Source organism: Ursus americanus, chromosome 18, assembly GCF_024610735.1.
Source record: "Ursus americanus isolate L20-20 chromosome 18, mUrsAme1.1.p, whole genome shotgun sequence".
In the NCBI taxonomy this organism is placed as follows: domain Eukaryota; kingdom Metazoa; phylum Chordata; class Mammalia; order Carnivora; family Ursidae; genus Ursus; species Ursus americanus.
Genome location: NC_142144.1, coordinates 3,796,469 through 3,823,925, shown reverse-complemented (window position 1 = coordinate 3,823,925; position 27,457 = coordinate 3,796,469). Strand labels below are relative to the sequence as shown.

General features: G+C 46.1%; 1 protein-coding gene across 1 annotated transcript in view; it reads right to left on the bottom strand.

Annotated features, from left to right (window-relative positions):
• TSC1 (TSC complex subunit 1) overlaps positions 1-27,457 on the bottom strand; it is a 48,807-nt gene that overhangs the window by 15,331 nt on the left and 6,019 nt on the right. The window contains 11 exon segments of the mRNA XM_045770956.2: positions 549-667; positions 982-1,093; positions 1,399-1,514; positions 2,640-2,815; positions 9,584-9,657; positions 10,030-10,184; positions 11,637-11,781; positions 15,022-15,174; positions 16,255-16,358; positions 17,491-17,676; positions 24,322-24,384. Of these exon segments, the coding sequence (XP_045626912.2) occupies positions 549-667; positions 982-1,093; positions 1,399-1,514; positions 2,640-2,815; positions 9,584-9,657; positions 10,030-10,184; positions 11,637-11,781; positions 15,022-15,174; positions 16,255-16,358; positions 17,491-17,596 (1,260 nt within the window). The 5' untranslated portion in view covers positions 17,597-17,676; positions 24,322-24,384.

Below are 27,457 nucleotides of genomic sequence, written 5' to 3'. Positions count from 1 at the left end.
AAAATGCAGCTGGCCTAGCAATCAACTCAAGTCACGGCACAAGGGTTTGTGATGGATCTCCCATTTTATCTCAAAGAATATTCAACATGTATGTTCTCAAGGAGCGCAGTATAATAAAATGAATCATTTTTATTGCTTTCCATGGAACAGTCGTAAGGTACTGGTGTTTTGGGTTTTTTTACCTTTAAGCTGAAGACACACGTCAAGGAAGAAGGCGGCATGCACCGGACAGTCTGGTGCCGGCCCTTCTCCCCCACATCATTCTGTACCACGAGTGCAAACGCCAACGTGGTCAAGAGGGGAAGAGCAGGTTAGTATTATGACAAAAGCAGTCCAACTCCTGGGTCCCCAAAAAGGCTTCTGGAGCCCCAGGGGTAAGCAGATCACACTCTAGAGCTGTTGGCTAGTCTATTTTCAGTTGCCCAGATCCAAACCCATCACATCTCAGGTCCAAATTCCAGCTGACCTAACGAGCTTCCTTCCCACAGTGAGGCCGCACGCAGGTCACCGTGCTGGGGCAGAGGGAGTGCAGACACGCCTGCACATACCTTCTTGGGGGGTGTGGCTGTGGCCTGCCGGAGGGAAATGTGCACGTAGTCGTCTGAGTGGCAGAGCGGGGCGGGAGGAGGAGACGTTGCTGGGGTTCCCAGAGGAGTTCCTTTCCCACCTGCTCACAGGCAAGGACAACATATATACCATCACCAAGCCTATTAGAAAACTATGAACTTTTTCAGCCTGCCTAGGACAATGAAGAAAGCTGCTACAGTGAACCTTCTAGGGAGCTTGAACCATCTTTTTCTGGGGGGGGGGGGCGGGGTTCACTTTCTAGGTTCTGAAAACCCCAGAGTTTTGCATGAAGTGTCGAAAATAGGCTGACTACAGTAAGCAGCCCCAAACTCACTGTTGGATCTAAGAGACAGTTCCTTGTCATATACTGCGGGCCCAGACCAACCCACCAAATACCACCTCACACATACATACCAGTTGTACCAAAGACTTTACTGTAAGGGTGTGACAGATCAGGTGGGACATTTCCAGGAGAAGTTGGCGGAGTGGTCATACCACAAACCATAGACGGGCTCCAAAGAGTAGCCTGGGAAGTTAATAAGACATGTCAGCAATGAGAAATGAACACCAAATCATCCCCAAGGCTTATATCAGAATGGAAAAAAGCATCTTATTAAAGCTTCATTATGAGACAAGATGCTTTTTGTAAATCTAGACTCCAAGAGAAACCCAAGTGGCAATAGTAACTAACCTTCCTAATACCACGTATCCTTAAAAATAACTCCTAAAATGAGCAGTGTGAGATTTTCCCAACCATATGTTAAATCCAACCCAAACAGTCAGCTTCCCCAGAAGCAGAGGAGCAAGCAGGCACACTCTTGAACACCATACTTGTGGCGGCTCAGTCAACAGCCGTGTCGATGGGGGACTCAGAGACTGAGGTGGCTGCCCGGGTGTACTGAACAATGTCAGCCGAGAGCTGGAATAAGGGGTCGAGGTAGCACTCCCTAAAATGAAAGGGAAAGAGCACGTGAGATTAGTGTGTGATTTTACGTTACTCTGGAAAAAATAAAAATTACGGCCCTCTAAACCACTCGATAATGTTCATATTTCAAAAAAACTGAGGGGACTCCTGACATCCCAGGGACAAAGTAACACCTGAATGGCTCTTTGGGAATAAAGTTCAGTAAGGTTGTTTATTTTGTTTTGTTTTTTAAGATTTTATTTATTTATTTGAGAGAGAGAGCGCGCGCACGGGGCAGGCAGAAGGCAGAGGGGGAGGGAGAGGAAGAGGGAAAGAATCTCGAGCAGACTCCCCGCTGAGTGTGGAGCCCAGCACAGGACTCAATCCCAGGACCCTGAGATCATGACCTGAGCCGAAATCAAGTCAGACACTCAATCGACTGAGCCACCCGGGCTCCCCAAGTTCAGTAAGGTTTGATGTCAAGTTAAGCTTCAGGATAACCTGAAAAAGTGCAGCCTGGATGACACCTTTAATGGATACTACCTACAGATAAGCCTGCCTTTTCTAGAAACCAATTCTAAATTGTCCAGACTCACGCAAACTCCATCAGTGAGTGCTACAGCCTGGGGACCTCACTGCAAGCATCTGAAACATAGAAAGACTCCCCAGTGGGGTGCTGCCGGGAAGTCGAATACTCGAGTCCATATTCCTTTACCTGCATTAAAAACCCACCCCCGGGGGTGCCTCGGTGGCTCAGATGGTTGGGCGTCTGCCTTCAGCTCAGATCATGATCCCAGGGTCCTGGGATCAAGCCCCACATCAGGCTCCCTGCTCAGTGGGGAGCCTGCTTCTCCCTCTCCCTCTGCTGCTCCCCCTGCTCGTTCTCTCTCTCAAATAAATAAAATCTTAAAAAAAAAAAAAAAACCCACCCCCAAGTCTGCTGGCATATTGTCAGGTAGGAGACCAAAGATGCAGGGCTCTGAATTAAACTGGAAAGAGGGGTTAATCAGGAGAAACTGTAGGCAAATTCTAATTTTCAACATTTGGGAAAAGTTGCTAGTAGCTGCAGTGAGTCTTATCCCAGGAAAAGAACATAAAGTTGACACAAATGAGCCATGCTTTCCAGAGACGAAGGTGCGAAGCAGGTAACTGCCGATGTTACTCTTACCACAGCTATTCTGCATGTCGACGTAAGGGCTGGCGGCCACATCAGCCGCACGATGAGGAAAGCGCGCTGACACCTGCGGGGACACGGAGTCGCCATCTTCGTACGAGGCTTCGGCGGGGTCCAGAGAGATTTTGGCACACTCTATGACAACATCATGTGTTTCTAATCGCTTCCACCTGGAAGAGGCAACGACAGTTAAGAAAGGCAAGCTGTAATCCCTGTAATCAAACAGCCGAACCCTTAAGAACGCTAACAGAAGGCCAGGCACGGAACTAGGATTAGCGAAGGACAAGGCAGAACCCTGCCAGCCCGTATCAAACAGTACTGGTGTATTAAGAATCAGCCACTCATTTTACAAAGCTCTACCTTCCCTATTTCAATTGGTCATGTCAGGTTATCAGAACCTAATCTGAAACAAAAATGGCATCGACAAACGACTGGGCATAGCCGCCAAAGAGCGCACGCTACGCCAAGCAGTCACCAGGGGAACTTCTCCCTCAGAACAAAGGTAATCAAAGAACAGGGAGGCCTGGAAACTGCTGGGTAGCTGAGGTGGATTTAAGGTCTCCTATCAGAGCCTCGGGGGTTCTAATCCACCTCTAGACCGGAACTACGGCGCAGAAGGACTCAACCCTAGAGAAAGCCCACGAGGACATTTGTTACATCGGCCAAAGATTCCTGTCATATGATCCACAGTTCCACCTAAGATTCAGCCTGTGGAAATCGACGGACGTCACGACGGACGACAATGCTCACCACAGCTTGTCACAGAAAAAAGAAAAGAAATAACCCAAAGTCACACCGAAGGGATATACGCTATAGAAGAAAAACTGCTACACCACCATGAATGAGCACGCGCTCAGGTCACTGGCTGCCAGGTGTCAGGAAGGAGACTGCCCGCAAAGCACACGCAGGAACCTTGTGGGCAAGGACACGCTCTTTATCTGAGTGTGACTTTTGTCAAAACTGAACACAACTGATGAATCTTATTGTATGTCAACTATACTTTCCTAAAGCTGATTTTAAAAATCATGTTTTCAAAAATTCAGCAACGTAAGATGGTCAGGGTATGAGCGTCTATGACAAAGGATTCAAAACTACTCAGAGATACGCCCACAAAGAGAGATGACGACACTTAAGTGTTCGAATCAAAAGAACTGAAGTTACGGGTGATGTTTTCTTTCTTCCCTCTCCAGTATTTGCCAAATGTTCTACAAAGCCCTCATAATTAATACAGCATGCACCTGCTCGAACATAAATTTTTAGACAACATAATTTCGCTGTCCAGGTTTCTAAGTAGGAATCCAGCAAGACTGGATCCAGCAAGATGAGAGTCTTCATGCTTCAGATTTCACAGAAAAACAGCCCAGCACTAAGGGCACACCATGGGTTTACCCCAACAAAACATATGCTCCTACACAACTGTTCTAGAAAACTCATCATTCGATCTGAGATGCTGAAAATGTGATATCAAATACAGAACGAGAGAGCCCCCAGGGCAGCGGCAGCACCCGAGGGGAAAGCCCTTCGACAGGAGCACGGCACCTGTGGTCGGCATGGGTGCTCGCTGCCCAGGGTACCTGTGTGTTAAGGGCAGTAGCCTCCCCAAGTATTCTTGGCACAACCGGCAAGGGCTGAAGGAGAGCAAGGGTCGGGATGCTTATGTACACACAGGAGCATCGCTTTTAGAGAATAAAGTGAGAATCACAATACAGCGCCAATACATTCAAATGTCTGATTTAATTGGTAACACATGTACTTAAGCTATTTCCTTGATTCTTAAAAGGACTTTTCACATTTAATCTCTCTGAAACTGGGAAGTCCTATCTAATCCGTGTGTGTTAATTTTTGTGGCATTTTTTTCTTTCTCAGACGAACATAAAATAGAAGTACTCCATGGCATCTTGCATTTAATGAAATATGGTAGTTTAAAAGTCAATTAAAAGGTCCCTCCCATGCCATTCCCCTCGACCACTTTGGCAGCTGCTTCCGATCTGCTGGCGGAACTGGTACCCTGCCTGCATATTTTAAAGAATACGCTCTATGCTCTGAATTTCCCAATATACAGACTGTACCCATCACCTACTGACTTCCATTACGGTCAGTGAGGATGTAGGCCACTTCCGTATATCCTTCTCCCTCCTCCCTGAGCTCTCAACAGGCAGGTATCATAGTTTTGTTTTCTTCATAATCCGTTTTCAGTGATTATTATGACTATGTACATACTATGCATGGCTGAGCCAGAGTGTGCTAATAGATTTCCTTTTCTGTTAGATTTCGTTTGTCCTGGAGTTTGGATTTTTCGGTTTCTTTTCCTCAGTCCTCTCTGTATCTATTGTAATTCTTCCTAAACTTACTCTAACAACAATGCCTGATATAATTTTTATGTAACGATATGCAAATAAGCTACTGGAATTACCCACCGCCCCCACCCCAAACTAGCTCCCTTCTGGAGCCCTCTCCCACTTCTGTCGAGACTGGTTTGTTCTGAGGGCTGCTGTGCAGTGTTACCGAAGACTGCCCGTGTCCACGATCCTAGGCCGGGTCCCCTTGTTTCCCGGACTCTGTCTCACCGGATCTGCTCTCATTTTGGTGGGACACATGCCCCAGTAGTTAGCTGAGAAGGGGTCTATGGGAAGTAAATGTGAGTCCTTGCATATCTAAAAGTGTCACACTTGACAGGCAGTTCGGCTGGTTCTAGAATTCTATGTTGAAGACCTTTTTGTCTCAATTAGTTTCAGAAGCTAAGACCATTCTGACTTGATCCCTTTAAGCACTGTGGTTTTCTCTCTAGGAAAGGTTTACCCCCGGTGTTTTGAGATTCACCACACTGAGACTCGGTAGCATTCTCTCTCACTGACAGAGGCTGGGCGCCAGGTAAGCCCCTTCAATCTGGAAATGGGTGTCCTTCCATCCTCCTACTGTTATATTTCTTTGTATTTTTCACACCTATATTGGAAATTTTCTTCTATTATGTCTTTTACAATTTCTTCCCCCAAAAGTTTTCTCCTTTCTAAAGCTCTTTTTTCTTGGATGTTGGACTTCCTAGACTAAGTTTCTTATCTCTCTGCTCAGAATACTCATCTCTATCGTTTGATTCTGCTTTCTGAGATAGTCTCAACTTTATCTTCCAGTTCTTTTGTTGAAGTCTTGACTTTAGCTCCCATTTTTCATTTTCAAGGTTGTCTCTGAATGTTCCCCTCCATGGCACTGTGACCCCTACATGTGCTCAAATGCCCCATCTCAGGGGCTACTACAGATGCTTTCCTCCTCTCTCTGTATTATCAGTTTCTTTCTAGCTCCATTTTCCCTCTTTATGTTGGTCACTTTTTTTTTTTTTTTTTAAGATTTTACTTATTTGAGAGAGAGAGAGAGCGTGCGCGCTCACGAGCAGGGGGGAGGGGCAGAGGGAACAGCAGATTTCCCACTGACAGGGAGCCCAACATGGGGCTCGATCCAGGACCCTGGGATCATGACCTGAGCCAAAGGCAGACACTTAGCCAAGTGAGCCACTCAGGTGCCCTTATGTTGGTCTCTTGTCTTTTGGGTCAGAGCTTTCTTCAAAAGCCAGACGACCTCTGCCTAGCCATGGGAAGCGAGGCTCTCTGAGCCGGCCTGGGAGATTTCCGAGTTAGTGTCACAGACTGAACATACACACCCAATTGTGTAACCTCCCAAACCTACCAAATCTACAGTAATGGATTTGTTTTTAAATATAAACCTATGAGAAGGAGAAGAACGGGGGAAGACAGAACGGCACTACAGACTCCTAAAACTAGGAAGCAGACAGGCCAGAGGCAACCTATGCGGCAAATCCAAGAAAGCAGAACCCTAAGCTCCCCTTGTTTCAAACCTAAAAGTCAACCTTTTACTGCAGAATCCTTTTTTTTTTTTTTTTAAGATTTTATTTATTTATTTGACAGAGATAGAGACAGCCAGCGAGAGAGGGAACACAGGCAGGGGGAGTGGGAGAGGAAGAAGCAGGCTGATAGCGGAGGAGCCTGATGTGGGGCTCGATCCCAGAACGCCGGGATCACGCCCTGAGCCGAAGGCAGACGCTTAACCGCTGTGCCACCCAGGCGCCCCTATACTGCAGAATCCTTAAAACGCTAAAAAATGTTTACACCTCAAGTACTTCTGGAACTGGAGACGAGTGACAGGTAGATGAGGACAGCTAGCATCAGGAAGACAGGGTGAAAACTATTTGAGGGTCAGAGTCCCAAGGTCCCCTCCCCTACTCTATGCTCCCGGCAGCAGAAATCTGGGCTATTCTCTGGAGAGAGTAAAACAGATTTTCGGGACTGAGCTACTCCAGAAATAGTTGAGGGCATGAGTACCATTCAAACAAGGGAATTAAGTAAGCATGTACATTCTGAATGCCAAGACCACTAACCTCTCTCACCACCAGCCTCTTCCCTCCAGCAGCAGCCAGACCCTCCCCAGGCTGGAGAGTAGAAGACCCTTCTCTACAAAAACTTGACCAGCTCAGGAGGAACACAATACTGACATCAGGATCTCCAACAGACGTTCAGATACACACACACACACACACACACACACACACACACACACACACAGGAAGCACAGAGGTGACAAGTCCTTGTGAAGAGAGCTTTTTGGTCTCCCTACCCAGACACAAGTGGATTATCAGATTTTTGCAGAATGCCTCAAAGACTTCAAAAGAACAACAGTCCATGGATTACACGGGGAACAAACAACTCTCAGCATTCTCAAAGATGTGAGAGGTTGCATCTGTGAAACCCAAGACAGGCTACCACGAAGAGGAGCATTCAGAGACGCATAAAAAAAACTCTTAGATGCTGAGAACACAGCCCTAGGAAGGAAACTCACAACAGCATTAAAAGCTAAAGATGAGAAAACCTTCAGAAAGAACAAAAGAGCAGAGAGAAAAAACAGTGGAGCAAAGAAAAGCAGAGGACGCTCTACGGCCTCTACATACCAGCAGTTTCAGACAGACAGACAGACACAGTGGAAGGAAGGAAATCAAGCACAAGGTAATTAGAGAAAATTTCCTAGAGCCTGAAGATAAGAGTTTCCAGATTAAACAAGGAGAACAGATTGCGACTAGGCAATGTCAGAATATGAGGAGAACCAAGAGGGGGCTCTACAGGCTCCCAGAGAGAAAAACACAGCAAATACAGACGTGAGAAGTACAAACAGCTTTGGATTTCAACAGCAATACTGGCAGCAAGACGCAATGGAATAATGCCTTCAGGCTGCAGAATGAGGGGGACTGGAAGTCTGTAACCAGCCACCTAACTGCTTCCTTTCTCTGAGAGCTACTAGAGGGTAAACTCCACAAAAACAAGGGCAAACCCAGAAAAGAGACAGGAGACACGGGGATGGGAGGTCCTGCACGGGAGAGACGCAGAGGACCACCGTGCACAAGGCATGGATCTGAGAAGCAGGCCAAGAGACAGGCATGTGGCAGGCTCTCACTCTCGTCTCCACTGGCACCCCACTATCTTCTTAATGGAGGGACGCAGAGTGCAGGTGACCCTGGCCCAGATACATTGTCTGTGCTCAGTCTGTCCGGAGTAAGCAATGATAAAGGCCCCACTCTCCCTTCTCCGCCTGGATCAGCCCCACAGAGGGACCCTGCTCTGGATCAGACCCACAGGAGGGGCCCTCCTGGAAGTGGGCCACCACGAGCCGAGAAGCAGCAAAGGAGCAGTCTTCGTCTCCTGCCACGTTTCGGCAGCACACCCAGAAGCCGGCCTCGCTCCAGGCCCTGCCAGAGGCTCTGCCTGGGGTGAGCATTATGTGTCCCAGGTCTCACGTGTGAATGACCTTGCCCACTGACACCTCCCCCCCACCCCTGGGGCTCCTGTAAACTCTCAATGAAGGGAAACCCGATAAAGATGCAAACACTGGGCCCTTCCCCTTGACTCCTGAGAACCTTCATCTAAAAGCGACAAGACTGCCCTTTCCTTAGCCTGGCTTGGCTCCCCAATTAGCTTTCCAAAGCACAACAATACACATGGTAAAACTCTAAAAAAAAGAAAGAACGATTAACGTAAAAGCAAGAATGGTAGTTTCTCCCAAGTGGACAGGGAATAGGGAGAAAGATGTGTAGTAATGTTTCAGCTGAGAAGCTGGACAGCAGCTGCGTGCACAGGTATTCGTGTGATGTTATTACACTTTACAGGCACACTTCGTATACCTCTCCACGTACCATCTCTCTCACATGAAGTTGTTTTGAGCCAACTGAGGCTCCGTGTGACAGAGGGAGGGCCCGTGAGGTGAGAGCGGGCAGTGAACCAGCCTTTTTAGTGGGAGATACCCAAATGTCAGTTATCTGTGGACTGGTTTCCCCCAAAAGGGTTCAATCCTCTGCCAGGGGGAGCATCAGCCTAGCTGCCAGCCACAGAAGGTGGAGGAGGGAGCTTCGCTTCTCACAGCTCCATGCAGAGAACTTCATTCCCTTCTCAGCTCCGCCCGCCCCACGCCTGGCATCCTCGAATAGGAAGCCTGGCAGGTGCACTTCCTCCAGAGAATAAGCCTGGAGACTTCTCAGGGTCCCCTGGAGGACGGCCGGCCGTCGCCTGGCTACCTGCAGGGGGAGGCTCACCACCCGACATCCACACTTCCCACAACCCGCTTGTTTTCAACCACACGCTGCTCGGCCTGCCTCAGGCGATCACCAGTACCACTGAGCCGGACGCCTTTCTGGGGCTCTGCGAGGCAGGTATCTGCACTGCCACCGCCTCCGCTCCCCTGGAGGAGCTGTTAATTCTCGGGCTGCAAGGAGCAGGTTTCAGACTGTACAAAGTTCTAGCTGTACGAGTCCTTCAAAACAGAGTGATTCTGTAAGTAGAAGAACCCGTATCCCCGAACAATACCTCAGCAGGGACATCACCTAGATCACATTAATCCGTCAAGAGACACTGTAAAATCCTGAGTCGCCAGCCCCATGTCTATACCTTCGCGGGTCCAGTTCGTGGTCTTTGGATCCAGTCACTAATTCCGGGTGAATCCGCACGTGCTCCATCATTGGCTAGAAGAGTTTGGGTTGACAAATCATAAAAGGCTTAACTTCCGTGGCATCTCCCCACAACAGCATATTACTTGACAATAAAAAGGAATGGAGTCCTGACACCTGCTACAGCACGGATGAACCCTGAAAGCTGCCACCAAGTGAAAGAAAGCAGTTACAGAAGACCACGTACTACATGAGCCCGTGTCTGGGAAACGCTCATCAGGAGAGGGAAGTCTACAAAGGCAGAAGGACATCAGTGGTTGCCTAGGGCTGGGACTGGGGGGAGATTTCAAAATACACGAATACACGAGTATTCGGACTGAATTCACGAGTCCACCCACAGCCTGTGTGCACGGTGTGCGGGCTATCAAAGGAGCAGTCTTCACTTACCCTGACAACTTCTTCGAAAGTGTCCAAGTTCTCCTTCATACTGTAGTGAGAGCGTAGAAAGGAGACAAAGTTGCAAGGGTACATTCCGTAGAGGCGATGAAAGAGAGCATAAACACTGGCATGGAGATGGACAAGATAGATTTCTGTCACGTGGCCTAAAACAGGAAATCACGGACAGGAGACTCAGCCAGACACAAGATAGTGTGCGCAAAGCAATCGTGACCACGTGGCCGCCAGCACGACCCGCGGTCGACTGCGTCCACCTCGCGCCACAGATAACGAGTTTTCTCTAAAATGCAAATCTGAACACACCAAACACCCCTCGTTAAAATCCACCAGTGGCTCCCTACGGCCTTTGGATAAATTCCGATCTACTTAGAACGACCCATAAAGGTTCCTACGCATCCAATTCTCTCTAGTCTTCACCTGACACTCTCACCATACTGACCTTTCTCATGACACTCTCCCTAAAATTTGTTCTTGTTTTTTATTATCTTAAGTAAACTCTGCGCCACACATGGGGCTCAAACTCATAACCCTGAGATCAAGAGTTGTATGCTCTACTAACTGAGCCAGCCAGGTGCCCCCCAAAAATCTGTAAAGATCCTTCTCCACTGTCCTATTCAGCATGAATTTCTTGAGTATCTTGAATAGCACTGTCTTACTCACCTCTGTACCCTTAGTGCCTTGCACGGTGCTTGGTGCAGGACAGGCATTCAAATATTTGCAGAACAAATGGGAGAGAGGCTTTTGAAATCAGTGTGTAGTCTTAGCTATGCAGATTTGTGACTCAAGAGTGAAAAAACTATCATCCAGAAACTAGCTTAAGGAGCTGAGAGTGGGAGAAACTGAACACGTTGTTCATCGAGCCTCACCCAGACCCCACGGAAAACCCCCGGTCCACAGGATCCATACAGCTCCTCCATAATAAGGGACGGACCACTCCTTCCTCCCAAGAAGAGCCTACTAAGTCACCAGCAGCACGTGGGTCCTGCACTTGTTATTTAATCCCGTACAGGAAGCCACAGTACCTGGCGTGACACGGCTTACACGCTTCATCTTTTCAACATGAAAACATGCCAAATACCACGTGCTTATAGCTGTGGAATCATTTTGCTAAGAGCCGGACTCCCTGCCAGTATGGGGGGAAATCCCAGCACGTTCAAAACAAGGACACTAATTAGGACCCACTGCATTTTCCCTCCTCCTCCAGGAACGAAAGACAGGTTCTCGGAGCCAGAGGCTGGTGTTCGGTCACAATATGGTAAGACAGAAAGGTGCCCCAGGCCTAGTCCTATATCGCTACAACACGGATTGAAGGCATTTTGATAGACTGAAGTTTACCAACAATTAGGAAGTTTTACAACCCACCAGCTTCTCTGACAACTAATCCTCTTAAGCCAACACAACGAGGAAGCTATCCAACAGTCACGCTTCTTATTTGTGTTTATAGTGAGTACACCCAAGGAGTCCTCACCCGGCTGGTGACAACCACCCATTCCAGCTACAAAATTCTACACAACCTTCCTTTACAGCTCATGACCTGTCAATCACTAACGAAAGCATTCACCTGGTAGGGAATGACAGGTATATAAGGACATCTTTACCTGGTTTCTTCAGGCACCACGATGAAAGACGGCCAAAAATATCAAAGAAATCATGAAGGTGCTGCTTCCCCGACTGTGGAATCATTGGTAGCATGGTTATCAACACTAAGACACCTGTCGTGAGGACGATGACATCGGTGTCCACCTGTGGAAGGAAAGGTCAAGCACGGAGAAACACCTGTCAGACACAGCATCGGGTCAGCACTATCAGCACACCAAGAGGCTGCTCTGAATTCTAAGGCAATCACAAGTTAGAGGTCCCCTCAGAGACTCACGTCCCTAAGCCTCAGGTTTGGGGGAACAACACGGATCAGACTCGACCATAGTGAATCTGCGAAGACCACTTCTGCTGCCCCCAGATAAACCTATCTGGGAGAGAAACTTCAACTTGACCTGGGGTGGCCAAGTCCTCCAGCCAGAGGACACTCTAGGTATGGCACTTGGACAGAAGCATCATGAGCTGCCTCTAACAGAACAAAGCAACACGACAATTTCTTTCTTTCTTTTTTTTTTTTAATGATTTTTTATTATATTATCTTAGTCACCATACAGTACATCCCCGGTTTCCGATGTAAGGCTCGATGATTCATTAGTTGCGTATAACACCCAGTGCACCATGCAATACGTGCCCTCCTTACTACGCATCACCGGTCTATCCCATTCCCCCACCCCCCTCCCCTCTGAGGCCCTCAGTTTGTTTCTCAGAGTCCATAGTCTCTCATGCTTCATTCCCGCTTCTGATTACCCCCCCTTTCTTTATCCCTTTCTTCCCCTACTGATCATCCTAGTTCTTATGTTCCATAGATGAGAGAAATCATATGATAGTTGTCTTTCTCTGCTTGACTTATTTCACTTAGCATTATCTCCTCCAGTGCCGTCCATGTTGCAGCAAATGTTGAGAACTCGTTCTTTCTGATAGCTGAGTAATATTCCATTGTATATATGGACCACAACTTCTTAATCCAGTCATCTGTTGAAGGGCATCTCGGCTCCTTCCACGATTTAGCTATTGTGGACAATGCTGCTATGAACACTGGGGTGCATAAGGCCCTTCTCTTCACTACGTCTGTATCTTTGGAGTAAATACCCAGTAGTGCAATTGCTGGATCACAGGGTAGCTCAATTTTTAACTTTTTAAGGGACCTCCACACTGTTTTCCAGAGTGGCTGTACCAACCTGCATTCCCACCAACAATGTAGGAGGGATCCCCTTTCTCCACATCCTCTCCAACAATTGTTGTCTCTTGCCTTGTCTATTTTTGCCATTCTAACTGGCGTAAGGTGGTATCTCAGTGTGGTTTTGATTTGAATTTCCCTGATGGCTAATGATTTTTGAACATTTTTTCATGTGTCTGAACACGACAGTTTCTGTTCATTCAACCAAATCCTCAAATATTTACTTTTTGTTAATCAATTTAAAAAACACTACACAGGGGCGCCTGGGTGGCTCAGTCGTTAAGTGTCTGCCTTTGGCTCAGGTCATGATCCCGGCGTTCTGGGATCGAGCCCCGCATCGGGAAGCCTGCTTCTCCCTCTCCCCCTGCTGGTGTTCCCTCTCTCACTGTCCCTCTGCCAAATAAATAAATAAATAAAATCTTTAAAAATAAATAAATAAAAATAAAAAACACCACACAAGTAATGTCAAGTAAGTCAGTATTTTTTAAAGGATTACAACAGAAGTATAATTTAAGAAGAAGTTAGCAGAACGCTAACAAGTCTCCTTAACGGCTCACCTTTATAGCAGCATTTATAGATCAGCAAAGAGAAGCAGATATGGTGACCTCTGACCGTGTATATAGTTTAAATATCAAGTCATATAACTTCAGGCTAATTGAAGATACTTAATACCCAATGGATAATGAATCAACTCAGGACAGCTACAGCAGCTCACCTGACCCATAATTAAATCATGAATGTTTGCCAAGTAACTGGAATTCAGATTTAAGAAACAAGACATTAGGGGCGCCTGGGTGGCACAGCGGTTAAGCGTCTGCCTTCGGCTCAGGGCGTGATCCCCACGTTATGGGATCGAGCCCCACGTCAGGCTCCTCCGCTATGAGCCTGCTTCTTCCTCTCCCACTCCCCCTGCTTGTGTTCCCTCTCTCGCTGGCTGTCTCTATCTCTGTCAAATAAATAAATAAAATCTTAAAAAAAAAAAAAAAAAAGAAAAAAGAAACAAGACATTAATCAAAAGACTACCACGCAGGCTAAGACGTTCATTATTACTGTTAAAATAAAGGAAATCTACAAGTCTGGAAATAAAGCCTTAAATAGATTTAATTTTTACGTTAAGCACTAAGCCTTTTGTCACGGCCGACATCTATCTAGTAAGAAGAACGTAAAATATCGGTAGGAGAATTAAGAACAAATAACCAGTTCCAGTAAAAAGTATAAACCCTAATTTTGTTTATGGTAATATTCTAACCAATGGCTTGGGTAGCAGTCCATGAGTAATTGCCAAAGTTCACCAAGGGAAAAAGGGAGTGTTTTACAATCTGAACTGAATTGTGTGGCCTCAAAATTGAGTTATATTCTCAGCAATCCATTCACTCAAAATTAAGTTGTTCCAATTGTTCCTGTTTTTTTCTCAACATTGAATGCATGTTTTTATGATGCCCTCCCAAATGGGACTCCCACCTCTAGGGATAATGAAACAGCTACCCTTGCCGGCAGAGACAAAAATCAGTTTGCAGGGTGCTGTACCAGAGGGCCCAGAAGCACTGCCATCCTGCAGCAACTACTACTGGGTATTTTCATGTCTCTGTGAGGCACAGGCACTTAATATTAACCACATTTTCTTATTTTATAGATGGAAAACAAGTCCAGGAATTAAAGAGATTAAGCAAATAGCCTGGACTATTTCAGCGAGCCACTGTCAAAACTAAAACCATGAAGTTCTCTTCAGGTTTTGACTCACTGTGTAGAAAAATACTCTAAATTTAGTGCAAAAGTCAGAATGCGATTCAGTAGGCCTTGTATCAACAAAACCTTAATTATGACTGTAACCAGAACATGCTCCGAAATGGGTGAAAAGGGCTGTTAGCCATTTTTCTCCCACCTAAGAGAATCTGGGCTTCCCCCAAGGAGAAACCAGATGTTTTAACGGAGGGAAAACTGGACAATGATGGAGTCAAAGAGGGTGGGAATAATGTCACGTTGAACATGACATGAACAAGTATTTGCTTGGACAAAAGACACTCGCCAGTCACCAGGACGCACTGAGACTTTACTAAGTACCAACTCGGGACATGACATTAGAAGAAAGCCAAACACTAAGCTTCTAAACTCTCAAAGTTCAAATCTAGCTTGCTTGCTTTAAAGTTACCCAGAATTTCAGAAATGATATCCATAAAGGCATTTCATTCAAACCCTTGCAAACATCATACCTTGAGACATTTGAGTAAAGAAGGCAAAAGAGGTGCTTGAGAGAGTTTGTGCTTCCAAGGCGGCTGCAGCCTGATGACGTGCCCCAGCAGCGACAGCGCGGGCAGCCGAGAGGCGGCTCTGCCCATACAGTCATTCATTTTGTCCAAGAGGTGCTAAACACATAAAAGAACAGGGAAACACGTCTCAGTAAGGCTGGGGGAAGGGGGAGGCAATCCAGGGAAATCCTTATGAGAACGCGGCAGGTGACACAGAGGTAGCGATGATATATGCCAGTCCCTCGAGTCGCCATGGACGTGAAGCAAAGGCCATCCAGGTAAAGAGATCAAACAAAAGATCTTTAAAAACCAACCGCGCTGACACAAAAAACACTGTTGCACTGGGCCCGAGAGAGGGCAGCCAGCTGGCAAGTCCTGAAAAAGGATCCCATGATACACATGGCGGGGGGGAGGGCAGACTCCCTCATGGACCCTCTTGTTAAGTACACATAAGCCACTTCTTCCAATAACCACTGGTCTCAAGCCTGTGGCAGGCTGTTGAAGCTGTGAGGGGATCCTCCTAGAAGCAGGGGCTTATTGCTACCATAGCCCAGTCTACATTGTTTGGCCCCAAATACAAATCAGGTAGTCAAGAAGTTAAAATCCAGCCTAGAAAAACAACAGAACAAGATATGCTGGAAAACGCACGTAGTGGCAAGGCCTTCAAATCCTAGTGAAGCCACTAGTATTTAGAAACTCAACACTTAACCAAAGTATGCAACTACAATGCTTTGTGAGTTTTTTACCACCAAGAAAAATAAAACACTAGGGAGCCCTTCAAGTGCCTGGTGCTGGGTAACAGGACTCGTCAATTAGTCCCATTAGCTGTCTGGACATTCAGATTTTCCCACATTGATTAAGTCTAAAATCCTATTCAAAGCATGGATTTAAAGACGGGCACCTTACGGGTCAAACTGTCACTGTACAATGATAGCACTGGAATTACAGGATTTCTTACAACAGCAAGAGCTTAAAAAAAAAAAAACCCTGGAATACATTTTATTTTGTAAAGTTTTCAGGACACCTGGGTTCCGCAAATTATTTTTCTACGCAGTTGCCATCTGGGAACAGGATCATCTGTGGCACAGAGAAGCTGAGGGAGCACGCTCTCGACACACGGCACAGGGCGTGTGCACAGAAGCCAGCACACCGGCCGGGGCCCGACTGAACGGCCCAGCGCGACGTTCCAGCAGTTACCTTGTCGTGCGGCTCTTGCAAGGTAGTCAGGATGTGCAATACCGGCTGAGACTTGGTTTCCAGGTAATAATCCACCAGGGTGTTTACGAGCATCGGACCACGGTCTGAACAAAGGAAAGGGAAAGAGTTATTTCCTTAACATTCTAAACTTACTTCAAACGGCTGCCGGTCACGAAATCCAGAGAGAGTTATTCTATATGCTCCCCAAAGTCACGTGAAGCATTCTATTTCTACCCTTCAATCCATTTAGGTTTAACAATAGGGTAATACCAAATTAACCTGCCTAAATACCCAGAAAAGCACTGAAATGCTATCTTCTTTTTTTTATTGCTTTGATTATAAAATTGTAACCATGTCCACTCAAAATGATTCAGATTATGTGAAAGCACATAAAATGAAAGTCCTCCTCACTACTGGCCTCTCTCAAGCCACTCTTCAGAGACAAGCATCCCTGAGTTTGGTACGCGTCCTTTCAAATCCTCTCCTACTTGGATAACCACACACAGAGCCCCCACACCCACATACACGCAGTCTGTGTGTGCTTCCTTCCCCGTGACGTGTTGTAGACACCCTCCCGCGTCGGCACCTCTGACCTTCTTCAGTCTCCTCACTGACCTGGTGCCCTACTGCTCGGCTCAACACGACTCCCTGAACCTGTCACCTACAGAAGGACACTTGGGTTTTCCCAGTTTTCACTAGACTTCATTCAAGGCTATGATGAAATGCAGACTCTTGTCAATGGGACACACGGTACATGCTTTTTAAAGGATGATGGATACTCCAAAACAGGCTGAGTACCGGTTTATTCTCCCGCCAACAGTGCCCATTTCTGTAATCAGTATTTGATTTTTGTCATCCTGGTAAGCAAAGAAAGGTACTGTTGAAACTCCTGTTTCTCTGATTAAAGAGAGGTCACGCATTTTTATTCCAGAAATCACATATGTGATTTCCACATAGCATTTGCTTGGAAATACTTGGGTGGGGGGAGCAAGGGAGGTGAGATGAAACAAGAAGGCAGTGACTTTGAAGCTGGGTCGTGGGTTCACTATGTGATTCTTACTTAATAAGTTTGTGTGTCTATTTGAATATTTCCATCATCAAAAGCTTAAAGCACACAGACAGAGAATCTGGCAACAGATGCTTTTTTCTCAGTGGCTTCAGAGAGCAGACTGCTGTCACCCCCAGGTCAGTCTCTTCTGACGCGCAGCCGAGCGAGACAGGAGCGGCCCTGCTTACCAGAGCTGAGGTTCTCTTTAAAGACAGCTGTCACCTCGTCGCGCACACTCAGCACAGGGGAGTCCAGCATGGACAGGAGCTCCCCGAGGTTTGCTTGCTGGGCCATTATCTTACACGACTGTGCTGCGCCGGGTCCGGGACGCGCACTAGCGACTCTGCAGGCTCTTCATTGGTGCCACTACCAGACTGAGAAAAAGGAAGACACACAGTGTGACAAAATGGCCCCACTTCTCCCCATAAAAAATGACCTGCAAAGACAAACAAGCGCATGTGTTCAATGCAGTGAAAAGCCTGTCTGGAATTCTGCAGATGAAAGAAGCTAAGGTGTGAGAATAATTCTACATTCGACAAATTTGTGAAGACGAGGTCTATGGAACGCAACCACTGGAGAGAGACTGGAACACTGCTACCAGGCAGAGCCATCATGGCAACTTCATGCCAGGACCAAAGCAAAGTGTTTATTCTTATTCCTACCGCTGACTCTGCCTTGGGTTTTGGCTGAGACTGTGTCTACGTTTCAAATCATCGATCTAAAAAGTAGATGAGGGATGCCTGGGTGGCTCAGTCGTGAAGCGTCTGCGTTCGACTCAGGCCATGATCCCGGGGTCCTGGGACAGAGCCCTGTGTCCGGCTCCCTGCTCAGCGGGGAGCCTGCTTCTCCCTCTGCCTGCTGCTCCCCCTGCTTGTGTACTTTCTCTCTCTGTCAAATTCATAAATAAAATCTTTCAAAAAATAAATAAATAAAAAGTAGATGAACTATTTTCAGAAGAAGAACTAAAAACAAGCTATTTTCCTCTTGACACTCCCATCAATGTCTAAAAGCTGGTCTAGCTTGTTAGGTCACAAGACCATACATTCAGTACCTCATTTGAACCAGGGACCGTGTCTCGATTTTTCATACAAACTCCTCCTCCCAGACATCTGCCACACTCAAATGCCATTGGTCACAGGCAAGAGGCACGAAGTGGGGGCACAAGGGTGTATCTGCCCCCTTCAAAGACTCCATTCCTCCTAGTGGTAGAGCCGCTGCCTTATCTTTACATATTAAAAAAGCGGCTCATTCTCCAGGTGTCACTATCCACATTTACAATTATTTCTTTCTCTCCACTTGGGTCTCTAAAGGTGTATTTTCAAAAACAAGCAAAACCAATGATCACTTAAGAGGCAGGAACTGCACACCTTTTACAAACATCAGTGAATACAGTCCTTAGACCAGTATCTTGCGGTTGGTTCTTCTGCCCCATTTTACCGGGAAAGAAACAGAAATGAAACCATTTGCCCAGGGTTGCAAAGCTAGCAAGAGGCAGAACCAGAGAACTGAAATTTGAACCCAGATCTGCTCGACTGCAAAGCCCTGAGCCCTTCAGGGTGACATCAAGAGAACTCGCGGTTTGATCCTCGCAGCAATTCTGCGAGGTAAGCAGATATCCTCTTCTACAAATGAGAATATGGAGACTCAGAAAGGATAAGTAACTTTGCCAAGGTCACACGGTAAAGCAGAACTCAGATGGCTCAACTCCCAGGCCCATGGCTGCATCTGTCCTTGGCGGCCATGTTGCTTCCTCCACAGGGCTTTGAGTGGGGGGAGTAGCAGCCCCCCTGCTTCAGTGTGGACCCAGACCACCCAGGGTGCCTCTTAGAAATGCAATCTCCCGGGCGCATTCCACCGCTGACTTTGGGGCTTAGGAACCTGCATTTTAACAAGCACCCAGGGAGGAAACATTATGCTAAAGAAAAAGTCCACTAGAGAGTTAAGCTCCTCCTGCAAGAATGCCAAATGGAAGCACCAATGGCCCCAGAAACTGGTGAGTATTAACTATTATCTATGCTCTCGTTTAATTATAACCCGGCAGTAGCCACTGACTTGGCTCTTGGTGAATAGAAGTTCCTGAGCCAAAAAAAAAAATCAATTAAAATGTCTACATGCATTTTTGATAGCTAATCGTGATGTAGGAAGTTGCTGGCTCACACCTGTGAATATAAATCTTCTAGGTAATTCACGAAGGGAGTCCATTTCGAAGGGCTTACAACTGGTTAAGATTTTCTTGTAAAAGAGTTCAGAGCTGAAAATAGAAACAAATTTCACCTTGTGAGTTGGATTAAATTAAATTTACAAGTGAAGAAAATACCAAGCAGTCAGGATTTATCGTCCATGGAGAGAATTAAATGAGGGAACATATGCATACACTCGGCACAAATAAATACTCCCTGAGCAGTCCCCATATACTATCAAAAAGAAAACTAGTAAAAATCTTGGGGCCATCACTTTCAAGATGACTTTTTTTTTAAAGTTTTATTTATTTATTTGAGAGAGAGAGAGAGAGCATGAACGGGGGAGGGTCAGAGGGAGAAGCAGGCTTCATGCTGAGCAGGGAGCTGGATGCGGGACTGGATCCCCGGACTCCAGGATCATGACCTGAGCAGAAGGCAGTTGCTTAACCAACTGAGCCACCCAGGGACTTGTCAAGATGAGTTTTTAGTAGCATATTTATCTGACTGGCCCTCACATTCCTTTCTACCTCAGATAAATCACAAATGATTCTCAGGTTTAAAAGCATTTTTGTCCCTAAGTTTGGTTTTGTTCCAGCAAAATTGCTACCCACCTAGTCTCAGTCTAGTGAGACTCTGAGTTTATATTTTGTGTATTCAGAAGGCAGTAACATCAGAGCTGGTTCCCCAACTCCAGGCAGCCCAGAACACATGACAGGAGTTCAATTCCAAACAAAGATGGCGCCTATCCAGTCAACTTGGCCATAGTCAGGGCTGACCAGCTTGGGCTACCTCATTGGCTTTTCAGTTTGTAAATGTCATTTTAGGTGTCAGAGTCTGGTTTCTGGAGACTGCTCCTTCCAGATACTTTACAGAAAGCAAAAATAAGGTTTCATTCTAAAACACATTAGTACATTTCTCACAACAAGCTTTCCTCTTTGGTTCTAAAATTCTACCTTTCAATCATATTTTTTAATCCTCCCCAAAATTATAAATCTTAGGTTTCATGTGAGGTTCCTCATGTAAGTGCCCCAAGTTCAAGGATTCTGACATTCAAAAAGGCCCTCCCAAGAGTTTAATCATGAGCTTCAAGAAACATTCCCATGATTGGAATATCTCTTCTTTTAAAACTCATTCAAATATTTCTCGGGGGGCTACATGCAGGGTGCTGAGAGGGAAGAGCGACTTAGCACTCACAATGGAGAACGGACGTGGGAGGAAAAAGTGGGCAGGGCTCAGTGGGTGCACCGAGCGGGGAGGGGGCCAGCCCCACCTGCACGTGGGGGGGGCAGGTGAGGCACACCCACGTTAGACACACTTTCCAGCCCAGGAAAGATGGGCTGGGCAAAGTCACGTGAAGGTGAGCGCCACAGGCACAGGCAGCATCGACTTACAGCTGTGAAAGCCTCTCTTCCATTCTGGAAATACCCAAGTATAGAACACAGGGGTCAGGAGAAGCCGAAAGTCAATACCTAGGTTAGTACAGCTCTGAACCCTACGTGCCAAAGCAGCATTCCACTTAGGTGAGTGTCATCGTCAGTGGCCGCGTGTCACAGTACAGTGCTACAGAGGACACTATTCGCATAGGGAGCCACGACTTTCAACAGCCACTCCCACTCCAAAACCTGTCACTCTGCTGGTCTTCTGGATCGCAGGAAAACACACGAACATCAGTCTACAGCAACACCGAGCCGACGTCCTCGACTTCTCCACAGCTCTCACCCTCCTCTCTGATCTGTCAGCAAACCCCCTGGTTTTGCTATACCCTTTGTTGGGGGCCCAGTCCAAGCCCCATCACCTCCCATCCTGCTCCCCTACGATGCATTTGCCACCAAAACACCACAAAGACTCTGAAATATGGAAATCAGAATCCATCCGTCTCCTGTTTAGAATCATGCAATGGCTCCCCACGGAGACAATAAGAGCCGAACCCCCAAGTGGCCTAAAGGCTCCACGTCCTTTGGCCAGTTGTAAACCCCCCAAGCCTCCATCTGCTTCCTTTTGAGCCACTCTGCCTCATCATTTCTCTGCTCTAGTCCCAGTCTCCCAAAAGCCAGGAAAACTGGTTCCTGCTCACGGCCTCTGCCCTTGCTGCTCCCTCTATCTCTGGAATGCTCTCTCCCAGATCCGTGCGCGGCTTACTGTCACTGAGGTCTCTGCTCAAAATGTCACCATCTCTAAGAGGTCTCCCCTGACCACCCAATCGAAAGCAATTGGGAGGTTGCTGGCCACCACCCTTGACTAAAAGAAGTTTCGACTTTACAACTGGTTTTCAGATTCAATTGAACAGAATACTTAGTATGATCTCAACATGCACGGAAAATAGGGATTCATGCAAGTTTGATTTTAGTCTCTATATTTGGCCAACATCTGGCCTTAGTCTGTAGAATGTTTGAAACTTGAACTGTCAACTGCCTATTTCAGCAGCCTCTCTAGCACCCTGAGTGTGTGCGATTAACAACTGTATGTCATTACCAGGATACCTAATCTACACGACGTCTGTAATGTGGACAAGGCATGAGTCTAGAATGATCGTTAAAAATCTGAATATTCACTTTTGAATAAAGGTAAAACACTCCAGCTGTAACATCCAAGTTTTGTGTTTTATAAGTTGAAACTCTGTCAGTTTAAGTACAGATGTATACTGATTAGGAAAAATAAAAGCTCTTTAGTGGATCAATGTGACTTTTATGTTCAAAAACAATCAAGAACTTTCAAATGGCTAAATATGTTAACTAACAATATGAATATTTAAAGTAGATTAGATAGATAACTTTACAAATAAGAGCAATTACTCTTTGAGCCAAATGTTTATAAAAATTTTAATAACAGATGGCTAAAAAGAAATTAAATTATAATTCTAAATTTTATAGAATTGTCTTGTAGCATTTATTACAAACAAAATAACCTGTTAAAACTGCATTTAACTTATAGTCTTAATTAGTAGTCTGTCTAGAAAAAGTCATATTTGGGAATACTTCACATGTTGTGAGAATAATTAAAAAATAAAACGTCGACCTGTCACCTCAATTTTATGACATGAAAAAATCCAAAATCAGAGTCAACAGCATCCATGATAAATCATCTTTGAGCCAAACCTTGTAAAGAATATAAAAAGTATAAAGAAAACAATGTTAGTGAAAAACTGAAATCCCCTAACACATTTTACAGTCACCAAATTTCAAAACAGACCTTACAAAAATGCTTTAGGAAGACAATGTCTTGTAGTTTTGTGTCTATGAAGGCTAAAAATGTAAACAAAAAGCTTGTCAAAATGATGGCTACAGGTTGCCAGCAATTATTAGTAGCTAAAGACGAAGGATCTGTGAGGCTTACTCAACCTCTGAATCCCAGATACAGGTTCCTTCTAGAAAACATCTACCGGAAACTTCCCTAAATTAAAGGTTAGTGATGGGACTGCCCACGGCAGCCGGAGACGAGTGTCTCTTCAGCGTCACACACGTGACACGGTGACCACAGGAGCAATCTGGCTCCTAGACCTAACAAAGTCATTTTCCTACATTAAAACTCCAAACTTTCCAAATCTAGCTACCAAAATGTCATACAACTGCAATTCTGAAAATGTGAAATAAAATTTGAGATTTACAACGTGTGTTATTCAGCTTGGGCCTCGATGATATGAACACAGCCACTGGACGCTGGGTTCAAATTCACATCCTGCAGACTTCTAAAGAAGGGACAGTGTGAAGCACACAGGAAAACTTTGAGGATGAAAAGTCACACTCAGAATGCTTTCTCTCCTTGTAGGAGAACGCTGCTTGAGCCTTCCTGTTAGACACTCTATAGGCTGTACCAAGTTTCTGTGAACAGACATCGATCTTGAAGGCAAAAATCCCTACTTTATTTCACAATTCCTATGAGGTAAGGTGAGGCAGGCAGTGACAGAGTATAGTAACTAGCAACCAGTGACCCATTACATGAACCCCATTAGCTAAACACATACAGAGAGAGCAAACCAAACACCTTCCCTATCTTCCCCACACCTTCCCACAGACACACAATGCTGCTGCGTTGGGCACGCTTACCGGCAAACTCAAAATCACAGCTCAGCGATAAGTCACGTCACTGAGACCAAATTCATATCCACGAAAGTGCCAAAGGCTCAATATTTATGAAGGAAATATTCGGGACCTTGAGAATCCTCCAATTGCTAGAAACTGTCACAGCATGTAATTCATCCCAAAACGCTAATTAAGACAATTAATAAATTAAGCCAGGTTAAGATATAAATGCTAATTCCCTAGCTCAGGGGCTCTCAGCCCAGGATGTACATTAGAATTACCTCTACAAAATCCTGAAGCTCAGGCCCCACTCCAGAGCAGGTTAAGGGGTGGGGTCGAGAGAGCACATCTGGTTCCAAGTGCATTTCCACAGCCACGGTTGACAGCCTCTCTGCACTAGTCAAACGACTCGCTCCAACACAAAGTCTTCGATTTCATTTAGTGGTGAAAACCACACCTCACTGCTGGTCAGAACTGATCTGAGTCACAGGTCCACCAAGTGCAGCTATACAACCTCAGGAAATTCAGCTAATATCTCAGAGCCCCATCCCTCACCTGTAAAATGGGGCTACATCAGAAGTGTGGCTCTGAAAGAGAGAACGAGTAACACACACAAAGAAAGCACTTAACGGTGTCTGGCACTGACTAAGCAACTAATAAATCACGGGTGATTTACCGAATTACTTCGTGCCACAGAGGGACCAGTTCCTAGCAAAAACCAGAACCGTGAAATCCTGAGTGCAAAGAAACACACATACAACCGTACAGGTGAACAATTCCCTTCTGTCTCCCCCCGCACTGGACTGAGTTTGTACCTTACCTGTTCTGGGGACAACTGGTACTTCGGTTTCCAGTGCTGTCAACCTGGTGTCTCTCATGGTCACTAAAGGAAAAAACACATATAATGTATACAATAGTCTTACAATGAAGTGAAATCCCAGATGCACCCAGGGGGAGTTTAGGGTTCACCTGGTTCAACCTCCTTCCTGCCCCAGCCCTGACAGGTGGCCAGCTAGTTTCCACCAGAATGAACACTGACAAGAGTGGGCGCACGTGCCTCTCCCTGTCTACATTTCTGAACAGCTGGTTGCTGGAAAATTCTTTATATTGTGCTGAACTTGTAATCTCTGCCTTTTGTTAGCTGTTTACAGGAGCTATAAACAAATGGGCAGGATGGGCTCTCAAATCCTGGAATTCTGAGGTACGATCCCAGCTCTGCCACCTATTAGCTGGGCCACTTCTGGCAGTTTCTCTCAGGCGTCTAACGTCTGACCTTGTTACTTCAACTGGAAAGTGAGAATAGCGGCCTCTACCTCAAGACGGCTGTGTGGGGTTACACGAGACGATGCATCCTGGAGCCCTGACACAGCACGGGGCACAGGGTCATCACTCAAGCAGCCCTGAAACGCACGCCCCGACAGCAGGAATGGTCCCGGGTGCAAAACACTTAGTGGGCCTACATCTGGTCGCCCCCCATGCTCCTCTCCCTCCCTCCAGCCCTGCCCCTCCAGCCTCTCCACTCCCAAGCTAGGCATTCACCCCTAAAATCTCAGCTTAAACATCTGCCCCATCACGCCTGGGTGGCTCAGCTGGCTGAGCATCCGACTCTTGGTTTCAGCTCAGGTCGTGATCTCAAGGTCATGAGATCGAGCCCCACATCGGGCTCCAGACTCAGCAGAGAGTCTGCTTGAGATTCTCTCTCCCTCTGCTCCTCCTCCCACCTGCGCACGGGCGGGCACGCGCACTCACTCACTCTCTCTCTCCTTCTCTCTCTCTCAAATAAATAAATCTTAAAAAAAAATTTTACCCCATCAGAGAAGCCTTCACTTCCCTCCACTCCTGTGCCCCAGACTAGGTCAGGTCCCCTGTTATATTTGCTTAGCAGCCTATATTTCTTTGTGTCACTTACCGCAACCCAATTAAATAAGCGTAATTAGTTACTGAACACGTCTCCGTCACTAGAACAGAAGCTCAGTCGGTACCATAGCTCTAGCAGCAACCACGGTGTCTGGTACTTGCTGACTGCATGGAAGCCGTTACAATAGTTCTTAAATAAATGTATGAAGCTGAATCCTGCCTTCAAAACAGCATGACCTTAATCTGATCCTTCCACAGGACAAGCGTAAAATATTTGTGGACAGCTATCATTTCTCTACCTTCTTCGCCTCTTTACCATACTTTCCGTCTGAGTGACCTCATACTAAATAACCATGTTAAATATGAGTCTCTACAAATACATTCCAATTTGCCTTTAAAATGTGAGCCGTCAAACTATATTTAGGTATCATCCGGTCACGAGACGGTAAGTTCCTCGAGGACAGGGACCATCTGTTTGATCCCCCAGTGGACACCCCAGGCCTACTGCAGCGTCTGGCACTCAAGAGGCAGATACGCTCTGTGCAGGCCAGCAAAGGTTTCACCAACGTCCCTGGTCGCCATTCCAGGATGGGATGTAGAGTATGGAAGCTGAGACTCACGCACTGTGTCGGTCTAGTGAGTGAACACGGGAAAGCTTGCCAACAACCCTTCACCATACTCTGATGCTCAAAGTCGAACTTGTGGACGGAGCAACTCCCTAGCAATTAAAATCTCTTGCCCCAGACGACCGGGGAATTATATCTCCTTGTGGAACACATTCTAGGCATTAAACCCCAACGGTCCTCGGCGGCATACTGCAACCGTGCGTCCACTGCTAGGAGGCGGGCTGGCCTCTCAGAAAGGCCAGCCAAATCAGTCAGACGGGGAGTGCCTGCCTGGCCACAGTCAATCAAGAAAAGAACTGGAATTAAAACACAGACGCCTCTAATACTCAGAACCTTAACAAAAGCTGTCAGTCCAGTGAGTCATATAGACTTCCTCTTAAAATTAATCCTAGTTGAATCTTTTACCTGAAAAGGAATACCCAAGGCAAGGGTCAAGTTGGAATATATACCAGATGAGCTCTTGTAGCCACCCAGCCAAGATCACTATCCTAGACAAAGGCACTGGCACAGGAAAGCAAAATGTTTTTTTGTCCAATGCTCAACATTAAGACTTCTTAAATTCTTTATCGTTAGGCCCAAAAATGGTTAATGGTAATAAACTGTCATCAATCTAATGCTGGCTTGTCAAAGGCTACTTGACGTTATTTATATTTTTAATTGTTCATTTACTCATTCATTTCTATTTAAATCCTGCCCTATGGAGTACTACTAGGTAAACCCTTCCGGTCAGTCAAGTGAGATATGACCTGTGAACTTCTGATAGGAAGTGAGGAATGAAGAAGACCCCCTTCAAAGATGTGTACCCCAAAGGGGTGTGGATGGATGCACTTGTCAGGGCATAACAGCGTCAATCCACATTCTTATCTTCAAGAGCCAAATTAAAGAAGAAACATGTCCCCAGATCTAGATTTTTCCTCTTTCATATCTGACCCAAAAGCTGTGTTCTCATCTAAAAGCAACATTGTGATGGCATTTCCTATGAGCAGTCTTTTTGAAAAAAAAAATAAATAAAGGTAAGTCTGAGGAAGAAGAGGGCTCTGCGCTGTTATTATTTTGAGATTAAAGAGAAAGAGCACAGGTCAATTTCACCTTAATTTCATTCTTAAGGTGTTTGCAGATAGATAGATGGCTTATATACCTAGGATTACACATGAACTCTAGCTTAACAGCCACGGACAGCTGTCATTGGCAGGACCCATACACATGTTTTCACATCTCTCTGCCCTAGGCAGGATGCATTACAAGCCGTGAGACGGCTAACAGCTATCGACCCCTTTATGAAATGCTAGCGGCAGGCACCGAAAATGCCTTTAGAAAGTATTTTATCTGAAAATATCCGCTGAACATTCAGACTTTTGGAAGGCCAGTACTGTGTGTGGCCTTCTATCCTAGGACTCCTCGGAACTGCAAACCACATCGCCCGAGACGATTTCACGCACACCTGTCTGTGATGTATACATGCAGGCAGATGCC